This window comes from Tachyglossus aculeatus, chromosome X3 (genome assembly GCF_015852505.1).
Source record: "Tachyglossus aculeatus isolate mTacAcu1 chromosome X3, mTacAcu1.pri, whole genome shotgun sequence".
Lineage (NCBI taxonomy): Eukaryota > Metazoa > Chordata > Mammalia > Monotremata > Tachyglossidae > Tachyglossus > Tachyglossus aculeatus.
The window spans coordinates 34,036,208-34,060,762 of NC_052099.1; the positions used below are offsets into that span (position 1 = coordinate 34,036,208).

General features: G+C 48.4%; 2 protein-coding genes across 7 annotated transcripts in view; both read right to left on the reverse strand.

Moving 5' to 3' along the window:
• TEX10 (testis expressed 10) overlaps positions 1-5,239 on the reverse strand; it is a 36,440-nt gene extending 31,201 nt beyond the window's left edge. For both annotated transcript variants that reach the window (XM_038770234.1, XM_038770233.1), the window contains exon 1: positions 5,147-5,239. The gene's annotated coding sequence lies outside the window, so the exon portion shown is untranslated. The remainder of the gene's footprint in view (positions 1-5,146) is intronic.
• Positions 5,240-11,150: 5,911 nt separating this feature from the next.
• LOC119948816 overlaps positions 11,151-24,555 on the reverse strand; it is a 34,632-nt gene continuing 21,227 nt past the window's right edge. For 3 of the 5 annotated variants that reach the window (XM_038770314.1, XM_038770317.1, XM_038770313.1), the window contains exons 11-18: positions 21,851-21,980; positions 20,806-20,851; positions 19,015-19,089; positions 18,029-18,136; positions 17,169-17,277; positions 15,126-15,548; positions 13,985-14,093; positions 11,151-11,258 (exon numbers count right to left, since the gene is read on the reverse strand). In XM_038770314.1, coding sequence (XP_038626242.1) covers positions 11,228-11,258; positions 13,985-14,093; positions 15,126-15,548; positions 17,169-17,277; positions 18,029-18,136; positions 19,015-19,089; positions 20,806-20,851; positions 21,851-21,980 — 1,031 coding nt within the window. In that variant the 3' untranslated portion in view covers positions 11,151-11,227. Of the gene's footprint in view, positions 11,259-13,735; positions 14,094-15,125; positions 15,549-17,168; positions 17,278-18,028; positions 18,137-19,014; positions 19,090-20,805; positions 20,852-21,850; positions 21,981-24,555 lie in introns of those variants that run through there. The other 2 variants (XM_038770318.1, XM_038770316.1) reach the window with 2 other exon arrangements.

Sequence of the window (24,555 nt, forward strand, 5' to 3'; positions counted from 1 at the left end):
AAACTTCTCAAGAATACGTTCACGGGGCCGTCTACTAGACGAACCCGCCCTCATCGCATCCGTATGGGTATTAACTGTGGCATTTAAGCGCTTACTATGTGCCAAGCACTATAGAAAGCAACGGGGTAGCTACAGGAAAATCCAAGAAAATCCCAGTTTAAGCAGGAGGGAGAACAGGTGTTGAATCCCCGTTTTGCAGATGAGGGAACTGGGGCACTGAGAAGTGAAGTGATCTGCTTGCGAAGCAGCGTGGCTCAGTGGAAAGAGCCCGGGCTTTGGAGTCAGAGGTCAGGGGTTCGAATCCCGGCTCCACCACGTCTGCTGTGTGACCTTGGGAAAGTCACTTAACTTCTCTGAGCCTGTTACCTCATCTGTAAAATGGGGATTGACTGTGAGACCCACGTGGGACAACGCTTGTATCCTCCCCGGCGCTCAGAACAGTGCTTTGCACATAGTAGGCGCTTAACGAATGCCATCATTATTATTTGCCCAAGATCGCAGAGCAGGTAAGTGGCAGGGCTGGGATTAGAACCCAGGTCCCCTGACTTCCCAGGCCCAGACTCTCTCCATGAAGCCATACTGCTTCCCACTACTTGGACGAACATTTAATCTATTCAAATCCCACTGCCTGTACATCGATGCCTGTATCTCTCGTTACTTGAGTCAGGGATTGGGCCTCTCCATGGTACTTTTCTGAACGTTTGGTACAAGGCACCGTAATGGGCAGTACCATTACTACTCCCTACATTTCAAAACCCTCCAATTGTTATCCAGTCCTCTCCACGCGAAGCAGAAACTCCCAAGCCTTGCCTGCTTAGTACAGTGCTCTGCACACAGTAAGCGCTCAATAAATACGACTGATTTTAAGGTACTCACACACAGCCCCAGCGCCTGGAACCATCTCCCTCGTCACATCCAACAGGCCACGGCTCTCGCATCCCCCTCAGGTTTTGGCCAATTAATTTCTAATTTCTCCCACTGAAATCCGCCCTACTGCCTGCTCAGCACTTTTCTAAATGGTATTTGTTAAAATGCTTCGCTATGTGCCGGGAGCTGTACTAAGCGCTAGGGCAGACCCAAACTAGTCAGGTTGAACACAGTCTGTGTACCACGTGGGGGCCGTGGTCTTAATCCCTATTTTACAGTTAGGGGAAACTGAGGCACAGAAGTTAAGTGACTTGCCCAAGGTCACACGGCAGAGCTAGGATTAGAACCCAGGTCGTCTGACTCCGCAGCCCATGATCCAACTGATAATCCATGATCCAATACATATCCAGTATATGTTGCCAATTTGTACTTCCCAAGCGCTTAGTACAGTGCTCTGCACATAGTAAGCACTCAATAAATACGATTGATGATGATGATGATCCAGCCCCAGTCCGGTGGCTTGCATATATTACGACCTCAACAACACCAGAGAAGCAGCGTGGCTCAGTGGAAAGAGCACGGGCTTCGAAGTCAGAGGTCATGGGTTCGAATCCCAACTCCGCCATGTCTGCTCTGCGGCCGTTGGCAAGTCACTTCACTTCTCTGAGCCTCAGTTCCCTCATCTGTAAAATGGGGATGAAGACTGTGATCCCCATGTGGGACAACTTGATCACCTTGTACCCCCCCCAGCACTTAGAACAGTGCTCTGCACGTAGTAAGCGCTTAACAAATGCCATCATCATCATCATCATCAACAAAAATGCCACTGAATGACCCATGTGGGGAAACCGCAGGAGTGTCACAACCTGGAAACCTTATAATATCGATGATATTTGTTAAGCGCTTACTATGTGGCAACTAACCACGGCATTTATGACCAGTCAATGGTATTTACTGAGTGCTTACTGCATGCAGGCCACTATTATTATTATTATTATGGCATTTGTTAAGCGCTTACTATGTGCAAAGCACTGTTCTAAGCGCTGGGGGAGATACAATGTGATCAAGTTGTCCCACGTGGGGCTCACAGTCTTAATCCCCATTTTTACCGATGCGGTAACAGGCTCAGAGAAGTTAAGTGACTTGCCCAAGGTCACACAGCAGACTTGTGGTGGAGCCGGAATTCGAACCCATGACCTCTGACTCCAAAGCCCGGGCTCTTTCCACTGAGCCCCGCTGCTTCTCTAAGGAAGAGAAAGAGGAGGAAGAAGCTAAGTGTTCACTATACTGAACACTTGGGAGAAGACATTACAACAGACCTGACAGCCAAGTTGTCTGGTTACAAGGAGCTTAACAGTTAGAGGGAGAGCCACAGATATTGAAATAAATATCTGATATTGAAATAAATAGAGAATTTGGTACTGTTAACTGAATGAATGAATCCCACTTCCCCCCTTCAAAGCCCTACTGAAGGCTCACCTCCTCCAAGAGGCCTTCCCAGACTAAGCCCCCCTTTTCCTCAGCTCCCCCTCCCCTCCACATCACCCCTCTCCCCGCCCCATAGCACTTGTGCATATATGTACATAACCATAATTCTATTAATTTATACTACTGCCTGCTTACTTGTTTTTTGATGTGTCTAGATCTATAATTCTATTTATTTATATTGACGCCTATTCACTTGTTTTAATAATAATAATGGCATTTATTAAGCGCTTACTATGTGGAAAGCACTGTTCTAAGCGCTGGGGTACATACAAGGAAATCAGGCTGCCCCACGTGGGGCTCACAGTCTTCATCCCCATTTTGCAGATGAGGTCACTGAGGCCCAGTGAAGTGGCTTGCCCAAAGCCACACAGCTGACAAGTGGCAGGGCCGGGATTAGAACCCACGACCTCTGACTCCCAAGCCCGTGTTCTGGCCACTAAACCGTGCAGAGGAGGAGGAGGGAGAAGGAGGAAGAAGATAAGAAGTGTGGTATTTGTTAAAAGATTACTACGTGCCAGGCACTGTACTAGATATTCCGGTTGGACACGGTCCCTTTTCCATATGGGGCTCACGGTCTTAATCCCCATTTTCCAGCTGAGGGAAACGAGGCCTAGAGAAGCGAAGAGACTGTCCCAAAGTCACGCAGCATACAAGTGGCGGAGGCGGGATTGGAACCCAGGTCCCTCCGACAACCCAGGCCCTACCCACTAGCCCTCCCTGCTTCTGGTCCGGATGAGGGGACCGACCTCGGGGGACACCGAGAGACGGACACACGGGGAGAGACAGAGATAGAGGAGACGAGTCAGAGACAAGAGAGACAGAGAGACACACAGAGGGACAGAGACGGAGATAAAACAGAGATGGAGACAAGAAAGACAGAGAGAGAGTTGGAGACAAGAGGCAGAGAGACAGACAGAGATGGAGACAAGAGAGAGACTGAGTTGGAGACAAGAGACAGAGACAGATGGAGACAGGAGAGACAGACAGAGAGACAGAGACAAGACACAGAGACAGAGACGAAAGAGACAGAAAGTGAGCAGCGTGGCTCAATGAAAACAGTCCGGGCTTTGGAGTCAGAGGTCATGGGTTCAAATCCCGGCTCTTCCAACTGTCAGCTGTGTGACTTTGGGCAAGTCACTTCACTTCTCTGGGCCTCAGTTCCCTCATCTGGAAAAATGGGGATGAAGACTGTGAGCCCCCCCGTGGGACAGCCTGATCACCTTGTAACCTCCCCAGTGCTTAGAACAGTGCTTGGCACATAGTAAGCGCTTAATAAATGCCATTATTATTATTAGAGACAGAGGCAGATGGAGACGAGAGACAAAGAGAGAGACGGAGACAAGAGAGACAGAGACAGAAAGAGACAAGAGAGACAGAGACAGAAAGAGACAAGAGAGACAGAGACAGAAAGAGACAAGAGAGACAGAGACAGAAAGAGACAAGAGAGACAGAAAGAGACAAGAGAGACAGAGACAGACGGAGACAAGAGACAGAGAGACAGAGACAGACGGAGACAAGAGAGACAGAGACAGGTGGAGATAAGGGAGACAGAGGCAGAGAGAGACAAGAGGAACAGAGACAGAAAGAGACAAGAGAGACAGAGAGAGAGACAGAGACAGACGGAGACAAGGGAGACAGAGACAGAGACAGAGAGACAGAGACAGAAAGAGACAAGAGACAGAAAGAGACGAGAAAGAGAGAGAGAGAGACGGAGACGAGACAGACAGAGACAAGAGAGACAGAGACAGAAAGAGACAAGAGAGACAGAGACAGACGGAGACGAGACAGAGACAGACGGAGACGAGACAGAAAGAGACAAGAGAGACAGAGAGACAGAGACAGACGGAGACAAGGGAGACAGAGGCAGAGAGAGACAAGAGAGGCAGAGACAGAGACAAGAGAGACAGAGAGAGAGACAGAGAGACAGAGACAAGGGAGACAGAGACAGAAAGAGACAAGAGAGACAGACAGAGACAGAGAGGGACGGAGACAGAGACAGATGGAGACAAGGGAGACAGAGACAGAAAGAGACAAGAGAGACAGACGGAGACAAGGGAGACAGAGACAGAGACAAGAGAGACAGAGAGAGACAAGAGAGACATAGACAGAAAGAGACAAGAGAGACAGAGACAGAAAGAGACAAGAGACAGAGACAGAAAGAGACAAGAGACAGAAAGAGACGAGAGACACAGAGACAAGAGAGACAGAGACAGAAAGAGACAAGAGAGACAGAGACAGACGGAGACGAGACAGAAAGAGACAAGAGAGACAGAGCCAGACAGAGACAGACGGAGACAAGGGAGACAGAGACAGAAAGAGACAAGAGAGACAGACGGAGACAAGGGAGACAGAGACAGAGACAAGAGAGACAGAGAGAGACAAGAGAGACACAGACAGAAAGAGACAAGAGAGACAGAGACAGAAAGAGACAAGAGACAGAAAGAGACGAGAGACACAGAGACAAGAGAGACAGAGACAGAAAGAGACAAGAGAGACAGAGACAGACGGAGACGAGACAGAAAGAGACAAGAGAGACAGAGCCAGACAGAGACAGACGGAGACAAGGGAGACAGAGGCAGAGAGAGACAAGAGAGACAGAGACAGAAAAAGACAAGAGACAGAGACAAGAGAGACAGAGACCAGAGAGACAGAGACAGAGAGAGACGGAGAGAGACCGGGAGCCAGAGAGAGGAGAAGCCTCCGGCGCGCGGCCCCTGCGCATGCGCACCCGCGCGCCCGCCGCCGCCGCCGTCGAGGCCGAGGCCGAGGCCGAGGCCGAGGCGGGCGCTACCTGAGGCGGTGGCCGGGTCCGGGTCGACTGCGGCGCCGCCTTCGAACCGGGGGGCGAACAACCGGACCGGTCTTCTTCTTCTTCTTCTTCTTCTTCTTCTTCTCCTCCTCCTCCTCCTCCTCCTCCTCCTCCCCCCGCTGCAGGCTGAGGAGCTTCCCAGACGCCCCCGGCCCTCACGCGGCCGCCGCGCCTCCTTCGGGCCTCCGGAAGTCCGGGCCTGCGCGTGCGCGCCCGCCCACGTGACGGACAAGAACGCGGTCGCGCGGAGAAGGGAGCGGGTGGCAGCGGCGAGACGTGATTGGACGATGGGAAGCGGGCCACGCCCCCGGGGGCGTGGCCAGTTCCATCGGGTGGGCGGGGCCCGCGCCAGGGGGCGGGGCTTGAGGCGAGGCAACGTGAGGCGGAGTTTGGGCGGGGCTCATTCATTCATTCATTCATTCATTCATTCATTCGATCGTATTTATTGAGCGCTTACTGTGTGCAGAGCACTGCACTAAGCGCTTGGGAAGCACAAGTTGGCAACATCTAGAGACGGTCCCTACCCAACAGTGGGCTCACAGTCTAGAAGGGGGAGACAGACAACAAGACAAAACATACTAACAAAATAAACAGAATATGTACAAATAATTCATTCGTATGTACATATGTACGGATGTACAAATCATCATCAATCGTATTTATTGAGCTCTTACTGTGTGCAGAGCACTGGACTAAGCGCTTGGGAAGTACAAGTTGGCAACATACACAGTCCCTACCCAACAGTGGGCTCACAGTCTAAAATATGTACAAATAACTCATTCATTCGTATTTTTATTATGATAATAATGATGGCATTTATTAAGCGCTTACAACGTGCCAAGCACTGTTCTAAGCGCTGGGGAGGTTCCAAGGTGATCAGGTTGTCCCACGGGGGGCTCACGGTCTTCATCCCCATTTTACAGATGAGGGAACTGAGGCCCAGAGAAGTGAAGTGACTTGCCCAAAGTCACACATTATAATAACAAAAATGATGCCATTTATTAAGCGCTTACTATGTGCAGAGCACTGTTCTAATAATAATAATAACAATAATGATAGCATTTACTAAGCACTTACTGTGTGCAAGCACTGTTCTAAGCGCTGGGGAGGTTACATGGCAATCAGGCTGTCCCAAGGTGGGGCTCAGTCTTCATCCCCATTTTACAGATGAGGGAACTGAGGCACAGATAAGTGAAGTGACTTGCCCAAAGTCACACACTATAATAATAATAATGATGGCATTTATTAAGTACTTACAATGTGCAAAGCACTGTTCTAATAATAATAATAATAATAATAATAATAATAATAGCATTTATTAAGCGCTTACTGAGTGCAAAGTACTGTTCTAAGTGCTGGGGAGGTTACAAGGTGATCAGGCTGTCCCACGGGGGGCTCACAGTCTTCATCCCCATTTTACAGATGAGAGAACTGAGGCACAGAGAAGTGAAGTGACTTGCCCAAAGTCACACATTATAATAATGATATGATGGCATTTATTAAGTGCTTACTATGTGAAAGCACTTCTAATAATAATAATAATAATGATAGCATTTATTAAGCACTTACAATGTGCGAAGCACTGTTCTAATAATAATAATAATGATAACATTTATTAAGCACTTACTGTGTGCAAAGCACTGTTCTAAGTGCTGGGGAGGTTACAAGGTGATCAGGCTGTCCCACGGGGGGGCTCACAGTCTTCATTCCCATTTTACAGATGAGGGAACTGAGGCACAGAGAAGTGAAGCGACTTGCCCAAAGTCACACATTATAACAACAATAATGATGGCATTTATTAGGCGCTTACTATGTGCAAAGCACTGTTCTAAGTGCTGGGGAGTTTACGAGGTGATCCGGTTGTCCCATGGGGGGCTCGCAGTCTTCATCTCCATTTTACAGATGAGGGAACTGAGGCCCAGAGAATTACTATTATTATGGTGGTATTTGTTAAGCGCTTACTATGTGCAAAGCACTGTTCTAAGCACTGGGGGGATACAAGGTGATCAGGTTGTCCCACAGGGGGCTCGCAGTCTTCATCTCCATTTTACAGATGAGGGAACTGAGGCCCAGAGAATTACTATTATTATGGTGGTATTTGTTAAGCGCTTACTATGTGAAAAGCACTGTTCTAAGTGCTGGGGGGATACAAGGTGATCAGGTTGTCCCACTTGGGGCTCACAGTCTAAATCCCCATTTTACAGATGAGGTAACTGGGGCACAGAGAAGTTAAATGACTTACCCAAAGTCACACAGCTGACAATTGGCGGAGCCAAGATTTGAACCCATGACCTCTGACTCCAAAGCCCATGCTTTTTCCATTGAGCCACGCTGCTTCTGAGCGCTGACTGTGTTTAGAGCGCCGGACTAAGCGCTTGGAAAGTACAATTTGGCAATAAATCGAGAAAATCCCTGTTGGCGCACCGGGCTCACAGTCTAGAAGGGGAGAGACACACAGCAAAACAGGAGACAGGTGTCAATGCCATCGGAATAAATAGAATTATAGCTATATACACATCATTAATCATCATCATCAATCGTACCTATTGAGCGCTTACTGTGTGCAGAGCACTGTACTAAGCGCTTGGGAAGTACAAGCTGGCAACATATAGAGACAGTCCCTACCCAATAGTGGGCTCCCAGTCTAAAAGTAAAATAAGTAGAGTGATAAAATGTATAAATAGACAAAAGTGCTGTAAGGAGGGGAACGGGGTAGGGCGGAGGGAGAGGGGCGATGGGGAGGGGAGGAGAAGCACAGGAAAAAAGGGGGGCTCACCTTACTTTGTACAAAGCACTGTACTAAGCAGCACGGCTCAGTGGAAAAGAGCCCGGGCTTTGGAGTCAGAGGTCATGGGTTCAAATCCCGGCTCGGCCACTTGTCAGCTGTGTGACTCTGGGCAAGTCACTTCACTTCTCTGGGCCTCAGTGACCACATCTGTAAACTGGGGATGAAGACCGTGAGCCCCCCGTGGGACAACCTGATCACCTTGTAACCTCCCCAGCGCTTAGAACAGTGCTTTGCACATAGTAAGCGCTTAATAAATGCCATTATTATTATTATTAAGTACAAATCGGCAACAGATAGGGACGGTCCCTACCCAACATCGGGCTCACAGTTTAGAAGGGGAAGACGGACAACAAAACGAAGAGACTGGTGTCAACTTGAGGTTCCCCCATTTCATTCATTCATTCGATCGTATTTATTGAGCGCCGACTGTGTGCGGAGAACTGGACTAAGCGCTTGGGAAGTACAAATCGGCAACAGGTAGACGATCCCTACCCAACAATAGGCTCACAGTCTAGAAGGGGGAAGACACACAACAAAACAAAACAAAATACGACCTCTGACTCCCAAGCCCGGGCTCTTAACACTAAGCTGTGCTGCTGTTTCTACTAAACGGGGGGGGTGTCGTGGCTGTTTCAGACAGATCATCATCATCAATCGCATTTATTGAGCGCTTACTGTGTGCAGAGCACTGTACTATGCGCTTGGGAATTACAAATTGGCAACATCTAGAGACAGTCCCTGCCTAACAGTGGGCTCACAGTCTAAAAGGGGGAGACAGAGAACAAAAGCAAACATACTAACAAAATAAAATGAATAGAATAGATATGTACAAGTAAAATACATACAGTAATAAATATGTACAAACATATATACAGATAATTGCCCTCCCCCACTTCAAAGCCTTAGTGAAGGCCCATCTCCTTCAAGAAGCCTTCCCTGACCGAGCCCTCCTCTCCTCTTTTCCCACTCCCTTCTGTGCTGCTCTTCCTTGCTTCTTCATTCATCCTCCTTCCCATAATAATAATCATGGTATTTGATAAGCACTTGCTATGGGAGTCGGAAGGACCTGGGTTCTAATCCTGCCTCCTCCACTTGTCTGCTGGGTGACTTTGGGAGAGTCACTTTGCTTCTCTGGGCCTCTGTTACATCACCTGTAAAATGGGGATTAAGACTGTGAGCCCCTTGTGGGACGGGGGCTGGGTCTAACCTACCTTGTGTCTACCCCAGCGCTTAGTACAGTGCCTGGCACATAGTAAGCACTTAGCGAATACCATAAAAAAGAAACCACCACTTTCCTCAGCCTTAGTCCCCAGTGGCTTCCCTTTCCCAAGCAAGTTTCCAGTCCAAACAGCTGCCCAAACAGTAACATTCAAATAGAGTTTGTTGGCCCAGTCATTCGGCAGTATTCCCAGAGCAGTCGGCCAGCAAAAGACAATCGGACTCAGTCAATCTTATTTGAGCACTTACCGTGTGCACAGCACTGTACTAAGCGCTTGAATCAATCAATCAATCGTATTTATTGAGCACTTACTGTGTGCAGAGCACTGTACTAAGCACTTGGGAAGTACAAGTTGGCAACATATAGAGACAGTCCCTACCCAACAGTGGGCTCACAGTCTAAAAGAGTACAATATATAACCATATGACACATTCCCTACCCACAAAGAGCTTACAGTCTACAGCCAGAGCCCTTTAGGCCCGGTCCTGGGGGCTCAGGACCTACCTGAGTCCGGACAATCTGAAGAAACCCAAAACAAGACCGGTTCACGCAGGGCTGCGACTCGGCGGGCACGCAAAATAAGGTTGAGCCTCCTCTTCTCCCCTGCATTTCTACTAGAAACTGCGCTTAGTATCATCATCATCATCAATCGTATTTATTGAGCGCTTACTGTGTGCAGAGCACTGTACTAAGCCCTTGGGAAGTACAAATTGGCAACATATAGAGACAGTCCCTACCCAACAGTGGGCTCACAGTCTAAAAGGGGGAGACAAAACCAAACATACTACAAAATAAAATAGGATATGCACAAGTAAAATAAATAGAGTAATAAATATGTACAAACATGTATACAGGTGCTGTGGGGAAGGGAAGGAGGTAAGATGGGGGGATGGAGAAGGGGACGAGGGGGAGAGGAAGGAAGGGGCTCAGTCTGGGAAGGCCTCCTGGGTCTCAGTCTCCCTTCTCCTGCAGCAGTTGGAGAGCAGGCGGAGTCTTCTCAGGGAGCCGTCAGGGAGGGCTTTCGTGTTTTCCGAACAGCGATATTTTATATATACTTTTTTCCTGTGCATAATTGTACAATTAAAGTTCTTGAGGGCCGGGGACGTCACTTCCCTTTTGAACTTCCCGAAGTCTGTGCCCACACTGGACCCTCAAAAATAATAACTGAGGTGTTGGTTTGGCATTTTCTATGTTTCAGGCACTGTTCCAAGCACTGGGGCGGACCCAAGCCAATCGGGTTTGAACCCAATCCCTGTCCAACGTGTGGTCTCCCATCCCCATTTTACAGATGTAAAATTTTACAGATTTACAGAAGTGACTTGCCCTGTGTGGCACCTGTGTTTTTGCAACACTTTGGCCCCATCCCATCCTAGGAAAATTGAACTGATGCACTTCAGACGTAAAAGCATCCACTTAGGAGCAGGGAATGGGTACTATGATCTAAAAAAAATAAGTAAAGACATGACTTACCCCACTCCGTGCCAGATATCAGGATGTCACGGTATCAAGAATCTTGGACTCCAACTCTTGGCAAGATTGGGCCCCAGCAAAGCCACTGTTTTGTAACAACAGTATTTGGGAATGGCTGGTTAAAAACAGTCACCCACTTGCTTCGGGCCGGCTCGCAGCCAGGGTTTTGCTGAAATTTATGGGCTACCGGACGGGTCTTTCCCAATTGAATCAAGACTCATGGTCACCGTTGCCACGGCTATGCTCAAAACCGAAACTGAGGGCCGACAATTCATTGAGCCTCCACACAGAACACACGGAAAAGAACTGGTCCCGTACGGAAAGGTTTTTTTTTTTTAGTGTATTTATTAAGCGCTTACTATGTGCAAAGCACTGTTCTAAGCGCTGGGGAGGTTACAAGGTGATCGGGTTGTCCCACGGGGGGGCTCACAGTCTTAATCCCCATTTTACAGATGAGGTAACTGAGGCCCAGCGAAGTGAAGTGACTTGCCCAAAGTCACACAGCCGACAAGTGGCGGGGCGAGAATTTGAACCCGTGACCACTTTTCACTCTTTCCACTGAGCCACGCTGCTTCTCTGTGGTTGATCAGTATCTCCCAGGAAGAACACGAGGGAACCTGAATCAGGGAAAAAACTCTGCTAGTTCGAACTGTCCCAACTTCCTTCTAGGCATCCTACCGCGGCTGAAACAGGAACCCAACCCCAGACGACCAGCTTTCGGCCGGACTGACCCCAGCAGTACTGACACGGCCTCAAATGCTTTTATGTCCAGGATTTTTATTTTAAAAGCCCGGCCTCTCCGTGCTTCAGCTTGTGACGCTTGGAAGTGGTGCCCCTGTTCACAGGGGCCTGGGAAGCGATCGCAGTAGCTCTGGAGCAAAAGGGGAAAGCAGGAGTCCCAACGGTGACACCGTCGAAGATGAAGCTGGGTACAAGAGGCTCCATATGACATCGTGAAGTTGCATTACATCTCGTAACGTACAGGTTTCTTCCGCGTCGGCAAAACGGCAGCCTGTGTTCTTGATGTGCCGTCGGCGGCCCCCTCCGTCGCTCGCCATCCAGCCTGGCCCGCCTACCAACTCTGCCCTAAAAGTTCGGCGCAATCCTGGCTCCAGAAAGAGTCCCTCAAGCCTTCAAAGTATTAACAGTGAAAACTACCGGAACATCTCCCTGAAATAATTTAACATTTCACGAGCCCCGTCTATACTAGAGAAGCAGCCCGGCCTCGTTGACAGAGAGTGATCAGGATTCCCAGCTCCGCCATTTGACCGCTCTGTTACCTTGGGCAAGAATAATAATAATAATAATGGCATTTATTAAGCGCTTACTATGTGCAAAGCACTAAGCGCTGGGGAGGTTACAAGGTGATCAGATTGTCCCACGGGGGGCTCACAGTCTTCACCCCCATTTTACAGATGAGGTAACTGAGGCCCAGAGAAGTTAAGTGACTTGCCCAAAGTCACACAGCTGACAAGTGGCAGAGCCGGGATCTGAACCCATGATCTCTTACTCCAAAGCCCGGGCTCTTTCCACCGAGCCACGCTGCTTCTCAATTATAATAATGGCATTTATTAAGCGCTTACCATGTGTAAAGCACTGTTCTAAGCGCTGAGGAGGTTACAAGGTGATCGGGTTGTCCCACGGGGGGGCTCCCAGTCTTAATCCCCATTTTACAGATGAGGGAACTGAGGCCCAGAGAAGTGAAGTGACTTGCCCAAAGTCACACAGGTGGCGGAGCCGGGATTTGAACCCATGAACTCTGACTCCAAAGCCCGGGCTCTTTTCCACTGAGCCACTGTCACATAACTTTTATATTTTTCATGGTATTTGTTAAGCACTTACTATGTTCCAGGTACTGTACTAAGCGCCGGGGGAATCAATCAATCGTATTTATTGAGCGCTTACTGTGTGCACAGCACTGTACTAAGCGCTTGGAAAGTACAATTCGGCAACAGATAGAGACAGTCCCGAAGTACAAGCTACTCAAGTTGGGCACAGTCTCCGCCCCACACGGGGCTCGGGTTTTACAGATGAGGTAACTGAGGCTCAGAGAAGTGAAATGACTTGCCTAAGGTCACACCGCAGACAGGTGGCAAAGGCAGAATTAGAACCCAGGTCCTTCTGACTTTCAGGCCCACACTTTATCCGACAGGCCACGCTGCTTCTCTACGTGCCAGTCCCCTCATCTGCAGAATGGGGATCCAATTCCTGTTCTCCCTCCTTCTTAGACCGTCAGCCCCATGTGGGATCTGATCACCTGGTACTTTCTCCAGCGCTTAGTAGAGTGGCTGGCCCATAGTAAGCACTTAAATACAATTATTACCGGCAGCACCCCTTTGGCCCCATCCAATCCCAGAGAACTGATTCACTTTCCAATATGTCGCTTCAGACAGTACAGTAATGCAAACACCATTCATTAGGGTCATTTGGTCCCTGGAGGCTGGTCAATTTAGCCAGAGGCAAAGAACAATCAAAGTAAAATAAAAAGCCCAAGTCCCGACACTGCCCTCTGCAAAACCTAAGTCTCAAAAAATGCAAAGGGTAAATGCAACCACTGCTGCATACTGCTTTTCTAATCAGTAGCCAAGCTATGGGATCAATAATAATAATAATAACAATAATAATAATAATGATGATGGCATTTGTTAAGCGCTTACTACTGTTCTAAGCGCTGGAGAGGTTACAAGGTGATCAGATTGTCCCACGTGGGGCTCACAGTCTTCATCCCCATTTTACAGATGAGGTAACTGAGGCCCAGAGAAGTTAAGCGACTTGCCCAAAGTCACACAGCTGACAATTGGCGGGGCCGGGATTTGAACCCATGACCTCTGACTCCTAAGCCCGTGCTCTTGCCATCGAGCCACGCTGCTTCTCTATGCCCAATGGGAACAGAGAGGGGAAAAAAATATATACATATATCTAAAATTACGTCTTCATCATCATCATCAATCGTATTTATTGAGCGCTTACTATGTGCAGAGCACTGTACTAAGCGCTTGGGAAGTACAAATTGGCAACATATAGAGACAGTCCCTACCCAACAGTGGGCTCAAGCCACCCTGTTCCTCATTACTTGCATAAACCAATGACCAAGTCAACAAAAGACAAATTTTTATTAGTAATAAACATTTTAAGGATACCAAAACAACATTTGATAATACTTTATACAAGTGAAAATGCAAAATATGGACAGCTTTGCTATTTAAACATTCCACCGCAAAACTGCAGAAGATGTACAAAACTGCACTATTAGGTCTACGTTCTAGTCATAGGTCAACATTTAAGGACTGCTAAATGCAGTGAAACTGGGTGCAGACCCAAGATGACGAATGATTAGTTTTACCTAAAATCACTGGCTCTTTCCTGTTCTTCAGTGCCATTTTCCTCAGGTCCAGGGGTCTTGAGGGTCCCACTTTCAGTTAGGATCCGAATCACATTTGGAATGTCAATTTCTTCACCAACAGAAAAAGGGCAGAATGAGTGATGTTCGATTTAAAGATACCCAGCAAATGCCAGGCCCTACGCCACTTGATGCTAAGAAGGAGCTGCTGGACTCTAAGGCAGATCCGAATGGGAACTCTTACTTCGTTACTTTTTAAAATAATGGAAATTAAAGTCTACCAAAGTTGATTCCACTAAATAATCTGGTCTCTTTTCCGGCTGTAGGACCCCCCCCCACCAGGGGTGGGTAACTGGGGTTGGAGGGCTCTCGACTGAACTCTAGCTGGGGTTTGGTTTTGGTTTTTTTTAATGGTAGTTATGTGCTTACTAATGGCCAGGCACTGTACTAAGCGCTGGAGTAGACACAATCTGATCAGGTTGGACGAAGTCCCTGTTCCACATGGGACTCCGAGTCTTAGTCCTCGCTTTACAGATGAGGTAACTGAGGCGCAGAGAAGTGAACTGACTTGCCCGAGGCCACACGACAGACAAGGTGAGGAGTCTGGATTAGAACCCAGACCCTTCTAACTCCCGGGCCTACGCTCTACCCACTAGACCACGCTGCCGGCGTCCTCGGGAGACCAGGGGGCCCTAGTCTGGTGCCTAAAATGGATGGCTACAGCTCTGTCTCTGAGTCCCTCGAGCATCACATCTAAGAAATTTCCGTTTGGTGTGGGAAAGGACCACGAACTGAAAGCGGTTTTGGAGAATTTGCGGGCCGAGGCAGATGCAGGTTCGAGGGGATAACCGTAGGCCAACTGTGCATCTGTTAGTTGGGGGGTGAGGGGGGGGGTCTACAGCTGAAAGGGAGACAGTCGTGAGGGGAAGGGTACTATCTCCACGAACCTGCCCAGCCTCGACTATAAGCAGCAGCGTAAGAAAGTGGCTTGCCGCTCTGTTTCGACCTCAGCCCTCTACCATTCGAACGTCTCCACCCCTGCAAGTGTGTTGGGAGAGGGCAGGCCTTCTCAAATTAAAATCCAGTTCACACCCCCTGAAGGATTCGGGAAGCGTCACTATTCCTTCACATTCCCTCGGCTTACCTTTAAACGCTGGGTTGGTTGTGGCGATTTTCTGGAGGGTATCCGTCACCTCGATGACATCCATGTTCCTTATGCTGTTGAAAAATTCCGTGATTACATCGTTCTGCTCAGAGAAGGGCGGCAAGGGGCTGGAGTTTTCATCAGGCGCAGCGTTATATGACGCGCCCTCAGCGGAAGGGTAGTGGTTTTCGGAATACGGATAGGACTGGAAAGACTCTTGGCTTGATGCTTCGTTGGATAATGGACAAGGCCACTGACTCCAATCCTCAGTCGCAGAAGAGTTGGAAAAACTCATATTTGACTGAGGCGATGGAAGAGATGCACCGTTGGTATTGAAAGACCCACTACCGTGGGCAGTTGCTGTTGTTTCTCCATAAGACTGGGCAGGAGGCAGCCTGGAAGTTAGGTAATTAGCTGAGAATCCTGTGAGAAACAATAAAAATATTTCCGTTAGTATTCATGAAATAACTCATGGTTTTAGAAGACAATAATGGCATGCTGAGATCACATTTGTCTCTCCGATTGCACTTGGAGAACTGCGAAAGTTTGCAAACTCTTACTCCGTCTGAAACTGTATATATGTCTGTACATATTTATTACTCTATTTATTTATTTATTTTACTTGTACATATCTATTCTATTTATTTTATTTTGTTAGTATGTTTGGTTTTGTTCTCTGTCTCCCCCTTTTAGACTGTGAGCCCACTACTGGGTAGGGACTGTCTCTATATGTTGCCAATTTGTACTTCCCAAGCGCTTAGTCCAGTGCTCTGCACACAGTCAGCGCTCAATAAATACGATTGATGATGATGATGAGAATCTACATTATGCTTGGCCAGACTATTCAAAGGGCAAATAATCTTGGAACTCATGAACAGGGCAACCCAAGGAAGGTTTGGATTCCCATCGTGGCACCATCCTCTTTGACTTTTCTGGTCAGGGGGAGGCTCCCTCTCATAACCCAGCGTGACTCTTTAATAAATGTTTCTTGAGCCTTCTGACATTCCTAATTTTTCCCAAATGCATAACCTCCCAAACTCTCACAATCCCATCCAATCCTCCCAGACCTCTCCTGGATCCCCACATGGCTCAATCTTCCCGTTAGCCAGAACCGTGGCCACACACCTGGAGATTTTCTAGGGCCATGAAGTGGCTTCTTCTGTATAAGGATGTGGCTGAAAGCTAGTAGACACCTCTACTACCAGTTTCTAGTAGAAACACCCTGAGCCCCATATGAGCTGGAGACTGTATCCCATCTATCTTCTATCCATCCCCAGTGCTCAGCACAGTGCTTTGGCACAGAGCAGGCACTTAATAGTATTGACTCTGGAACAGCTGGTTAATACGGTCAGTATCAATAACGAGAAGCAAAACATTATTCCCATCACCTAGTCCAGATTCTTCCCATAATTACAAGAAATAGGTTTGCAACCTTTCCGTTTTCTAGGTCCCATCATCCGTTTCAAATTGGCAGGAAGTCGGCACACCTCCCCAGTTTCGATAAATTAATATCAATTGTTTCAAAAAGATTTCCCTACTACTCTTGCCCACTAGCTTATAAGATCTTTCAGACCTTTGGCTTTTTATTGCTTGCTCCCAGGTGCTTAGTACAGTGCACTACAAACTCAATAATCAGCAAGAACAGGTCGAGTGAAGCACAAAACGTCCAATGTGTGAAATACAATGAGAAGCAGCGTGGCCCAATGGAAAAAGCACGGACCTGGAAATCAGAAGAGCTCAAAGGACCTGGGTTCTAATCCCAGCTCCGCTACTTGCCTGCTGTGTGACCTTGGTCAAGTCACTTCACTTCTCTGTGCTTCAATTCCCTCACCTGTAAAATGGGGATTAAGACCGTGAGCCCTGGGTGGGACATGGACTGTGTCCAACCTGATTATCTTGTATCTACCCCAGTGCTTAGTACAATGCCTGGTACATAGTGAGTGCTTACTAAATGCCATTAAAAAAAAAAAGCACCACTTTAATGAAAACCCCACACAATGATTTTCTTCATCTGAATATTTTCAAATTCAAAAAAATATTTACCAGAATAAGGGTCAGTGTTGTTGACACATTCGGAATTGTTTTCGTGATTCTGCATGGACTGCTCTTCCAAAGGTCTGAGTATCGCCTGATTGGGTTCACATTCAGGAGGCTAAAAAAGTAATAGCGCTCGTTACCTGGGCTGCCGAACACAGGCCCGATTGTTTTCGAATTGTACTTCCCAAATCACCACAGACGCAGAACGGAGAAACAGTGTTTCCTAAGGGTTACAGCACCAGCCTGAGAGTCAAAAATTCTAACCACGATTCTGCCACTTGTCTGCTGTGTGACCTTGGGTAAGTTGCTTCACTTGTCTGTGCCTCAGTTACCTCACCTGTAAAATGGGGATTATAACTGTGAGCCCCATGCGGGACAGGGACTGTGTCCAACCCAACTTGCTTGTATCCCCCCACCAGCGCTTAGGACAGCGACTGGCACATAAGAAGTACATAACACCACCAATATTTTCCTCTGTGCCTTGCCTTTCTCAACTGTAAAGTGGGGATTCAATACCTGTTCTCTCTCCTACTTACACTTGGAGCCCCTCGTGGGACAGGGTCTCTGCCCAACCTGACGACCTTGAATCTACCCCAGTGTCTGACGCATAATAAGCACCTAACAGATACCATAAAAACAAATAAATAAAAATCAAATACACTCATTTCTACTGACTTCTCCCAAGTGTTGACTATAGTATTCTGCACAATGAGTATTCTGGTTACTGAAGAGGAGTGAGGACTACATCTTATTTTTCCTTTGCAACACTCCCTGGTGTCTCGACAAGTCACAGGCTTCTCAGAAAATAGAGCTGGTAACCAAGGCTAGAATACACCAATTCTGAAATAAGCCACAGCAGAATTTACCTTTACAGACCTATCCTTCAAACGATAGTCCAGCAAGGCATCTGTAAGAGTCTGGGTAATTGCTAAGATAAACGATGCATCATTTTCGGTCATTATCTCGAAGCTTTGCTGGAAAAAGAAAATAAATTGCAATCAAATTTTTTTTGAATAACAAGGAAGAAACAACACCACATTTCTCCAGGCATCTAGAGATTGAACACTGACATCGGAGAGGAAGACTTTAAGGATGTTCTTTAAATGTAAGGCGGAGTAACTGAAATTTCAGGAGCCGACTGGAAGGGCCTAACTTACCCGAAGAACTATCAGATAATTGCGACATATACGAGGAACAGACCAAGTTCCATTTCGAAGAACAGCCACAATTAACCCAAAAAATCACCTGGAACAGGCCACGCTTAATGGGCAGTTTCGGACAATGTCACTCACATGTCTTTCAAGAACTAACAACGGTCCACAGGGCAAGACTGGCAAACAGTCAGTGCTCTAACTTGGACCAAATCAGCTCAGTTGGGGGAAAAGATTTGTAGGATTAAGCAAAACCACTCTAAGGAAAAGGAGAGCAAAATCTTTTTTAGAGGGACTAAGATATCAGAACGCTACACCTCCCACGAAGGATGGAATTATCCAGGTCTACCCCACTGCCGCTGACCAAAAGCCCAGTTCATCATGAGCGAGGGAAACGGGAAGGTGAAGACTGATGGGAGAATCCAGAGACAAGCAAACGGCCCGATCAGGAAAGAAGATTCCAGAAAGACTAAAGTATCCGTAGCTCCGGCACGGTCTGAGGTAGGCGCAGCTTGTGCCCAGATGGATACGAGGTTACGGCACTCCATCGACTTGGAAAGGCACAAACTCCAAAGAGGGAGAGGAATCAGAATCTTCTCTTCGGCAATCCGCCTAGAGCTTCCTTATCAACAAGACGTCGTTCCGTTAGATCCTATCTGCTGCAATTTTGCCCACCGCAAACGAATAAACGTCAGACCTACCAAGTACGAGAACAGCTCTTCGTGGGTTTTAAATCCGCCACAATTTGCTACGTTATTTTCTTGCAGAGGGGCTTCCTAGAGGAGAGAAGGAACAAAACTCGATTGTCTCTCCAGCCCTGGGCCACGAGGAAATGCTCCTCCCTTTTAAGCGGGGCAGCCGACCTCGGGACTTCCTCCCTTCGAGAGGTCCGACCCGGGGATACCCGGAGGTCGGTGGGGTAGCCGAACGGCTCCCCGAAGCAAAGGCGTCTCGACGACGACGAACCGCTTGGGTTACGGGACGGGGATTGGTCACCACGAGGAGTTTCTTCTCATTTCAGCAAGGGGCCTGGAGGAAGGGGTCCACCATGCTGGGCTCCCGGGGAAGCGACCACTGTTCTAGGAGCAAATCACTGCTGCCAGAACCTCGCCACAGCCCCCCACCTGCCCCCCGGGGTACCTGACCCTCGAGCGGGGGCCAGAGGAAGGCGGGGGGAAACTCAAGCCTGCTGTGGTGGCCTGAATCCAAAAGTGTAAGCGTGACTAGGTTTGGCACATGCCGTAGCCATTCAGGCCAAGAACAAGCCCGCGCGGTTGGACCACCAACTGACAGGCATGCCAGGGCTCCAATGCCCACTCTAGCAGCCACGTAAGGGCGACCGTCCCATCTCCACCCAACTGGTGACCACGGGTGGCGGGTTAGTTGTTTGCTACTCTGAGGGGCAGTCTCTACCCGCCTGGCGACAGACCCGCATCAGTCATGCGTTCAGACACTTGTCTGAATGGTCTCCACCAAGAACCTTCAGTACGGTGCCCAAGAGAAGCATGGACATGGAAGAACAGGCACCGCAAAGGTCCAGGATCGAGCCAGAGGCTGGCGCACCGGTCTCTGACAAGTCCAGGGACTGCGGGGCATCCACGGGTTCTGAGGTGCCACGTTGTTTTAGCGCCTTCTCTTGTGCCGCCTCTCGGCTCCTGCTGCTCGGTGATGGGAGCAGAGATCTGCACCAGCCTTCCACCGTCAGGGTACTTCCCCTAGATCCATTTCAGAATGATGGGTAAGGATCAAGCTAATCGGGTGGACGGGCGGGCAGGTGGGGACACACTGCCCCAGACCCGGCGGTCCACCTCCGTTGACGGGTGGGAACAGAACCTGGCCAGGAAGCATCGGCAGGTGGGCAGGGAGCCGCAGATTGCATCCCAGAAGCCACCTGAGTTCCCCAATTTGAGTTCAGTTGAGCAGCAAATGCTCCGTGCCCTGGCTTGGCACCCCAGGTAGGCACTTGGCTGAAACCTGACCATACATTCGTTCGTTCACTCTTATTTATTGAGCTCTGCGCACCGAGCACTGTACTAAGCGCTTGGGAGAGCAACCGCCAGCCCCACCGCACATTTGCCACACACCTGGCTCTCCTCGGGCTCGACCCAGACTAACCCAGGACCTCACGGCCCAGCTCGGAGAAGCAGCGGCCCCGGACTCCCATCCCAAAGGTGCACTACCCTCAAATCCTGGTAGCGGGAGATATCGACCGGCAGAAAAGCGGCGGAGGATTTTCGCGGGTTGGGAGGGAGAGCGGGGCAGCCTGAGATCGGCGAGTGGGATCTGCATCCCCGGTTCTGAGTCCGGACCGCTCTATCTGTTAGCACCTGTACGCCCGATAGACAGCCTGCTCACTGGTGACACTGTTGGGAAGATGCCACGGTCGGAGAGCAGCGGGCAGGGATGGAAGCAGCGGCCTGTATTCCACCCTGCGAAACACGCTTTGGGACTTCCGTGAATAAGCAATGTGTTTCCCGGTGATCAAAACTCACCTGAACTAACTGGTATTCCTCTTTTGTTTGAGTCTTGATCTCAAGCCTTACAGTAAAAAGTCAATTGGAGAATGATTAGTTGAGCTCATTTTTCAATGCAAGAGATACACTGGATAGAAAAGGGAGAATTTAAATCTGACTGGTAACTTTTAGGCTTGGGACCCGCTTATGGTATTGATCCTCATAAGCAGGGGGTTCCATGAAGCACCTAAGTTACTTATTAATTAAAACAAAAGGATGGTAATTTCCCAGCAAATGTCTTACATTCAATCCAGAGACTGACATTCCTCCCCCGCCCCCCCACAAAACACACACAATTAGGTTTCCCTGACGCTCTTTTTAGTGCAATGAAGAGTGGAATTCTGGAAACCCCAAGCTTGACCCTACTTTAGAGAAGAGTTTAGAGGAAACCACGTCTGAGGTTCTGGGTAAAATGATCAACCCAATTAAAGGAAGCGGAGAAGGGTTCCAGGTTAAAGCCCTGTTTGGGGGCTGATTTAACCTTCTGCCGAGCAGGAGGGGAGGGAGGAGACGGGCACGCCTGTGTGACACTTGTGTTCTAGACAAGATGGGGGTGTGGAGGAAAGGGAGGAGAGGTGACGGGACTGGCAGTAGGGTCCTGATGTCAGGGAAGCAGGGAGGAAGATGAGAATGAGGTGGGAAGTGAGGGGGAAAGGTGGGAGAGGGATGGGCGGGGTGGGGGAGAGGTGATAATCAAGGTTTGGGGGCAGACGGGAGTGCCGTGAAAGTGGCCAAGCGCAGCTGAGGTTCTGATCCCACCTCCCCTTGACAAGAAGTGGGGTGAGTCCTCGTTCTTATCCTGCCCCCTCAGCTGACAGCCAGGGGAGTAACTATACACACGTTTGTTCAGCCCCAGTTAGATAAATGATGTTCTGGGTGGCTGAACCGCAAGTTTCTACTCCGGATTTAACTGGAAATATGTACGGCCAGAACTACTTCATTTTAACGTTCACGACACTTTCAACCTAAAAAAAAAAGTCCTAAATAAAGCTAGTTTCCAAAACACAGAGAGATGAGTCTTTACTTATTATTGCAGTCTTTACTGTTTTCATCCGTTGTGTTGTTTTCATAGGTCTGATCCTCTTGACTCTTTTCTTCTGATTTGTCATCCGATTTTTCATCGCTGTCCCTTTCGTCCTGAGAGTCAGAATCATCTACAAACAGAAGGGAAAGGATCACATTTCATTCCGGAAAACGCAGGATGTTTCACTCCTGGGGGCCCGCCAGCCCCTACTCTGTTCCTCAGCCCCATTCCCACACCCTGGCTCTCACGCAGAGGTAAGAGACAAATGGGACTGCGTCGAACTTGCCCTGATTTTTTTCCATTTATGAGCAACTCACTTATGAATTTTTTTAAGCCCTCTTAAGACTACAAATATTTTCTGCCTGCACAGCTTCCCAAAGTGATGAACTTCACAGGGTTACCAAGAGCTGTGGTTCGCTCTGAACAGTCCACCCTCAGGCTTGGAAGGGGTCAGGTGAATAATTCTGTTTGCCCTGCCCAAAACCTTTACGATTTGGTCTACAACAATTGTCTCCCTTCCAGATGGGAGAATAGGAACCTTACTTGTTAATTCTTATTAGGAAGCATCTCTATCCCACCAATCACCTAAGTTGACCTCCTCTGTACCTTCCCCAGCTCTAAGATGTCAATCAGCCAATCAACATACTTATTGAGTGCTTACTGTGTGCACAGCACCATACTAAGTACTTGGGAGAGTACAACAGCTGGTTAGCACATTCACTGTCCTCAAGGAGCTTACAATCTAGAGCATTGTGGCCAGCAGAATTCCATCACGATTTTAAGTGATGGCAAATCTAGGCCTTTTATTTTGTTTTCTATTCCACTCCTAGTGATGTCCAGCAAATGGCTGACCATTAGGACTACTGCTACCACTCATTAAGCCAAAGTTTTACTACATCGTCACTGGAATTCGAGACGACCAATGCGCAATCAACAGTTCTGTACCCCCTCCACAGGTAATAGTTTCCCTTTGCTGTGCTACTGACTGCAATTGCTAACTGCAGCACCAGAGACTGGCCTAGACTCCCCAGATGCTCTGTTCAAAAAGGATCCAACTGCCACACAACTTCCCTATCCCTTACCTATACTACTGCCTTCCGGCAACCCGCGGCTCTGATACATTGTCTGAGGGGGTCCTGTGCTGTTTTGTCAAAACTCCTGCCCTCCCAGCTCTGGGTCGCCCCAGTTGGCTTCCGTCTCAGCTGCCTGCCATCCATCCTCTTCACACCCTCTCCACTGCGCTCTGAAACTGGAGAGTCACAAATGTCTGTGACCCTGTGTGGTCTTTGGTGATGCTAACGGAACTGCTTGAGGAGCTCAGGTACTCCAAGGTCTCACAGCTAGAGAGAAAGCTTGATGTTCCTATCACCTGAGGCGTTCTGTTTCACCTATGACTGGCAGCCTATGAATCCCCCAAGGGAAATGCTGCCCCTCTTTGTTTTTCTGCTTCCTGGTCTATCCACTGGAAAGGGTGGGGAGCCCTGGAGAGCAAAATTACACAGCAGCTGCCTGCTGCATTTCTATGAAAGCTTTCTGCAGGCTCCATTTCTATAAAGATGCAATTATTAGATCAATACGTAACTTCATCAGGACATTTCTGTCAAACGTTTTAGGGAAGCAGTGGACAGAGACTTATTCTGGGAGTCAGAGGTCCCGGGTTCTAATCCCAGCTTCATCCCAGACGGAGCCCTTTGCTTCCTCTCCCCCTCATCCCCCTCTCCATCCCCCCCATCTTACCTCCTTCCCTTCCCCACAGCACCTGTATATATGTATATATGTTTGTACATATTTATTATTCTGTTTATTTATTTATTTATTTTACTTGTACATATCTATTCTATTTGTTTTATTTTGTTAGTATGTTTGGTTTTGTTCTCTGTCTCCCCCTTTTAGACTGTGAGCCCAATGTTGGGTAGGGACTGTCTCTATATGTTGCCAATTTGTACTTCCCAAGCGCTTAGTACAGTGCTCTGCACATAGTAAGCGCTCAATAAATACGACTGATGATGATGATCACTTTTCCCGCTGCGTGACCTTGGAAGTCACCTCACTTCTCGGTGACTCAGTTCCCTCATCTGCAAAACAGGGAGTCAATATCCATTCTCCCTCATACTTACACTGTGAGTCTCATGTGGGAGCTGATTATCTCGTACCTACCCGGGCACTTAGTACAGTGTTTGGAACATAGTAAGCATTAAACAAATACCACGACTATTATTACTACCCTCAGATCGCTCCTGGAAGAGTTAGTGAACCCGAAGCGTCCTCGGTTGTGATGGAAAGTTTCTTGAAGATACAATCATTTGCTGTTTGCAACGTTAAGAAGAGCAACAGGCTCAGCCAGGGCTCCTGGCAGCGGTGCTGGGAAAACGGCTCCCAAGCCATTTATTGAAGCATTGGCTGTACCGCTAATAACAGTGTCGGCCTCTCGAGCAATGGCCAGTCTGGGCCTCAGCACCGGACAAAATCATACAACATGCAACAAAGCCATTCAGCCAAATAACGATGCTATCGATCAGATCCCACTGGTTGGATAACGGGTGGATTCACCTCGACTTTCTCTTACCCAAAGGGAAGAAGGAGGCGCTGATAACTGCAGGCTAGGACTCGGCCCACTCTCTGCGCAATAGGAGAACCATCGCGACTGGAATTACTCTCACTACTTGCACAGAAGAAGATTTTAAGCGTGACCAATTTCTGCAAAG